We start from the raw sequence: 5,000 nt of genomic DNA on the forward strand, positions 1-5,000 counted from the left end.
GCGACCTCTCACACACTGCCTCAATTTAACAAGCCTTTTAGTGACCTTAACGAGCCTTTATCAGCATATTTCAAGGTAATGTGACCTAATGTGACCTTTTAACCCTCCCACAGATCGCCTGCAACCTCTTTCGCACACTGCCTCCTTCAGACAACCCAGACTTTGACCCCGAGGAGGATGACCCGACCCTGGAAGCTTCATGGCCGCACCTACAGCTGGTTTACGAATTCTTCTTGCGCTTCTTAGAAAGTCCTGATTTCCAGCCAGCTATTGGAAAACGTGTTATAGATCAGAAATTTGTGCTCCAGGTACGTGTGTGTGTGTACGTGTGTGTGTGTGTGTTGGGTGGGATAGGGATTGCACAGGAGGGGTTGTGTGTGTGTGTGTGTGGGAGTGTTGACAGTGTTTTGATGTGTTTTGGGGTGTTTTGGGGTGTTTTTGGGTCGTTTTGAAGTGTTTTGGGTGTGTTTTGGGTGTGTTTTGAAGTGTTTTGGGTGTGTTTTGTGGGTGCTTTGGTGTTTTGGATATGTTTTGGGGTATTTTGAGTGTTTGGGTGTGTTTTTGGGGTGTTTTGGTGTGTTTGGGTGTGTTTTGACGGGTGTATGGCTGTGTTTGAGAGTGTTTGAGTGTCTTTGGGTGTTTTTGGGGTGTTTGGGTGTGTTTTGGGTGTGTATGGATGTGTTTGGGAGTATTTGGGTGTGTTTTGGGGATGTTTGAGCATGATTGGGTGTGTTTGAGTGCGTTTGGATAAAATAAACTAAGAAAACGTAATATTTGTAAAAAGAACCAACCAACATTTTTCTTCCCCTCTCCCCCACACGCAGTTACTGGAATTATTTGACAGCGAGGACCCGAGAGAGAGGGACTTTCTGAAAACTGTACTGCACAGGATATATGGAAAGTTTCTGGGCCTTCGAGCATTCATAAGAAAACAAATAAACAATATTTTCCTTAGGTGAGTGAAAAAAAACGCCTTTAATATATTAGGAGTCAAAATAAACGTCATTGAATTACGTAAACCCCCAAAAAACAGAGGTAGTCCATTAGGTAGTTGAAAGTAACGTTAATTATTATAGATAGAATTGAGTATTTTGTTTTAATGTTGGAAAATTAAATGTATTCGGTGTTTTTTGGGGTTAATTGTCTTATTTCTTGTGTTTTTTACGTTTTAGATTGCTTCAGTAATGCAGAAACTCAGAATACGTCAGGTTTTTAGTTTTTTTTTGTTTACGTTTGTGTTTCCCAGATGAAAAATTAAATATAGAGAATTTTTAGCGTTTTTTTCTGGTTATTTGTCTTATTTTTTTGTATTTTTACGTTTTAAATTGCTTTAGTAATGAAGAAAACTCAGGATACGTCAATTTTTTGGTGTTTTTCATTCACATTTGTGTTTTGAATGTCTTGTCATGGCATGTCGGATGAAAAAAAATGGAGGTATTGTGTTTATTTCAACGCTGTGTTCCTTTGCAGGTTTGTATATGAAACAGAACACTTCAACGGTGTCGGGGAACTCCTGGAGATATTGGGAAGGTGAGTCAGAGAGAGAGAGAGAGAGAGAGAGAGAGAGGGAGAGAAAAATTTGCCTCGGATTTATTTTCACAGCTAATACTTTAATTTTTCCTTATCATGCCCTTAAAATCTGAATAACAGCAGTTTTTACGTATTTTCTTAAGGTTTTTCAATCATTATCTCTTTCTTTATGGTTAAAAAATCTGTCTTAATTCATAAACTTCTCTTTCATTATAATTTTTCACGGCATTCTCTTTGCTCAGCCCATGAAATAAAAATAAGAACAGTTTTTACATATTTTCACAAGGGTTTTCAATCATTTTCTCTTCAAAAATCTGTGTTAATTTATAAACTTCTCTATCATCACAAACGTAACCTCTGTGCATCTCTCTTTGCAGTATAATCAACGGGTTTGCTCTGCCCCTGAAGGCGGAGCACAAACAGTTTTTGATTAAGGTGCTCATTCCGCTGCACAAAGTGAAGTGTTTGAGTCTGTACCACGCCCAGCTAGCCTACTGTGTGGTGCAGTTCCTGGAGAAAGACCCCACTCTCACCGAGCCTGTCATTAAGGGCCTGTTGAAGTTCTGGCCCAAGACGTGCAGCCAGAAGGAGGTATGGGGGTGTTACATTAAGTTAAGTTAGGTTAGATTAGATTACGTTACCTGTCTGTCTAAAATATATGAGATTTAGTTTAGTTAGGTTAGGTTACCAGCCTGTTGAAGTTCTGGCCCAAGACGTGCAGCCAGGAGGTATGGGGGTGTTACATTAAGTTAGGTTAGGTTAGGTTACGTTACCTGTCTGTCTAAAATATATGAGATTTAGTTTAGTTAGGTTAGGTTACCAGCCTGTCTGTCTAGAATGTAGGAAATTTAGTTAGGTTAGGCTGGGTTAGGTTAGGTTAGGCTGGTTTAAGTTTAGATCAGGTTAGGTTAGGTTAGGTTAGGTTAGGCTGGGTTAAGTTTAGATCAGGTTAGGTTAGGCTGGGTTAGGTTAGGTTAGGTTAGGTTACATTGCCTGTCTGTCTAGAATATATGAGATTTTAGTTAGGTTAGGTTAGGTTAGGCTGGGTTAGGTTTAGATCAGGTTAGGTTAGGTTAGGTTGATCTGTAAAGTATAGTATTTTTAGTTAAGGCCAGATTAGATTGTCTGACTGTAGAATATATATATAGTTAGGTTAGGTTAGGTTAGGTTGGCCATATATGGAGTGTGGATGTAGTTAAGTTAGGTTAAGTCACTGAGCCTGTCATTAAGGGCGTAGTGAAGTCCTGGCCCAAGACTTGCAGGCATAAGGAAGTTTGGGGTGCCAGATTAGGTTAGGTGTATGAAAAACCACAGAAATATATAAAAAGACATTTAAAAGCAAACAAACACCCAAATAACACAAAAAAGACATGAAATAACGTACAAACAAAGCTTGAAAACACCAAACCAATTAACAAGAACAAAAAAATACCTTAAAAAACACAAAATACGTAAAAAAACACAAAACAGTAAAAAAAAAATCCCAAGAAAGCAGAAATAAGCAAAAAAAAACACAGACAAACACCACCACCACCACCGCTACCACCACCACCACCTTCTCGTTAACCTGTCGTCGTCCCACAGGTGATGTTCCTTGGAGAAATTGAAGAAATCCTTGATGTGATTGAACCTTCACAGTTCGGCAAGATCCAGGAACCATTATTTAAACAGATTGCAAAGTGTGTGTCCAGCCCCCATTTCCAGGTAATTATAGTAATAGTAATAGTAATAATAATGTGTTTGTGTGTGTGTCTGTGTGTGTGCGTGCGTTTAAATGCCTCTTGTTTTCTGTATTTGTTTGTGAATCTTTCTTTTCTCTGTGTTTTTGTCCCTCGTGTGTGTGGTGTGTGTGTGTGTGTGTGTGTGTGTGTGTTTAAATGTCCCTCTTTTTCTCTATTTGTGAATTTTTCTCTTTCTCTGCATTTCTGTCTTGTGTGTGTGTGTGTGTGTGTGTGTGTGTGTGTGTGTGTGTGTGTGTGTGTGTGTGTGTGTGTGTGTGTGTCCGTTCATCCGTTCATCTTCCATATAACTTAATCTTTCAGTACAATTCTCATATTGATAACTAATACCACCACCATCACCACCATCACCACCACCACCACCACCACCACCACCACCACCACCACCAGCAGCACCACCAGCAGCAGTGACAGTCATTGTTGTGTTTCAGGTGGCAGAGAGGGCCCTGTACTTCTGGAATAATGAGTATATTATGAGTTTAATAGAGGAGAATTCAAATGTTATCTTGCCCATCATGTTTCCTGCTCTCTACAGAATTAGCAAGGTAAGAATATTGATGTTGATGATGATTAATGATGATGATGATGATGACTGATGATGATGATGATTCTTGGAGGTCTGTTATTATTTTTATTTATTTTCTTGTTTTTTATTTTATTTTATTTTTTTGTGATTTGATATAAAGATTTGGTGTAATACTACTACTACTACTACTACTACTACTACTACTACTACTACTACTACTACTACCACTACTACCAACACAAACAACACCACCTAAAAATCTTCCTACTTTTCCAACTACCACCACCACCACTACCACCATTATATCCCTGTCTTCCCCCACAGGAGCACTGGAACCAAACAATTGTTGCTCTAGTATACAATGTGCTGAAGACTTTTATGGAAATGAATAGCAAGCTGTTTGACGAGCTTACTGCATCTTACAAAGCTGAGAGACAAAGGTGAGACACAGACACACACAGACAGAGAGAGAGAGAGAGAGACAGAGAGAGAGAGAGAGAGAGAGAGAGACTGTGTGTGTGTGTGTGTATGAAAGATATGTTGAGAGAGAGCGACAGAGAGAGAGAGAGAGAGAGAGAGACTGCATTTGTGTGTGTGAGAGAAAGAGAGAGAGAAAGACTGTGTTTGTGAGAGTGTGTGTGTGAGAGAGAGAGAGAGAGAGAGAGAGACTGTGTGTGTGTGTGTGTGTGTGTGTGTATAATAGTAATAATAATAATAATAATAAACGGCTTATTATTTAGGCAGGTAACAAACTAGAAATGTACAAAGGGGGTGGGGAAATACTTAACATTAATCCTAAAGGTAAGTTTAATCTAGAAGGGACTATTGATTGATGGGTCGCACCATGGTGGGAATCGCGTTGAGTCTGTACCGGTCCATGCGCGGCGCCTTTAGGGGCGTTATCTTGTTGTGGTGTCTGGTGGCACGGACCGGGCGAGGCGCGTCGGGCGGCAGCATGTTTCTGAGACGTGGATGATGCAGTAGTCCCCTCCCAAACTTCTCCAGAGCCTCTCGGTGCCTGGTGGATAGTCTGGACAGACTCAGGGTGGTCAGGGCTTCTTCATAGGTGGTGTATGCAGGGCCAAGGATGACCCTGCACGCCCTTTTCCTGCACACTCTCTAGCTGTAGCTGTTGAGTGTGTGTGAGGGAGGAGGACCACGCTGGGGAGGCGTACATGAGTCTGGGGAGGATGAAGGTGAGGTAC

At 40.6% G+C, this 5,000-nt stretch overlaps 1 protein-coding gene across 1 annotated transcript in view; it reads left to right on the top strand.

Annotated features, from left to right (window-relative positions):
* LOC135095793 (serine/threonine-protein phosphatase 2A 56 kDa regulatory subunit epsilon isoform-like) overlaps positions 1-5,000 on the top strand; it is a 17,111-nt gene that overhangs the window by 10,655 nt on the left and 1,456 nt on the right. The window contains exons 3-9 of the mRNA XM_063996898.1: positions 114-308; positions 825-955; positions 1,471-1,530; positions 1,908-2,121; positions 3,115-3,234; positions 3,701-3,814; positions 4,120-4,235. Of these exons, the coding sequence (XP_063852968.1) occupies positions 114-308; positions 825-955; positions 1,471-1,530; positions 1,908-2,121; positions 3,115-3,234; positions 3,701-3,814; positions 4,120-4,235 (950 nt within the window). The remainder of the gene's footprint in view (positions 1-113; positions 309-824; positions 956-1,470; positions 1,531-1,907; positions 2,122-3,114; positions 3,235-3,700; positions 3,815-4,119; positions 4,236-5,000) is intronic.

The sequence above is a fragment of the Scylla paramamosain genome, unplaced genomic scaffold, assembly GCF_035594125.1.
Source record: "Scylla paramamosain isolate STU-SP2022 unplaced genomic scaffold, ASM3559412v1 Contig1, whole genome shotgun sequence".
NCBI classification, from domain to species: domain Eukaryota; kingdom Metazoa; phylum Arthropoda; class Malacostraca; order Decapoda; family Portunidae; genus Scylla; species Scylla paramamosain.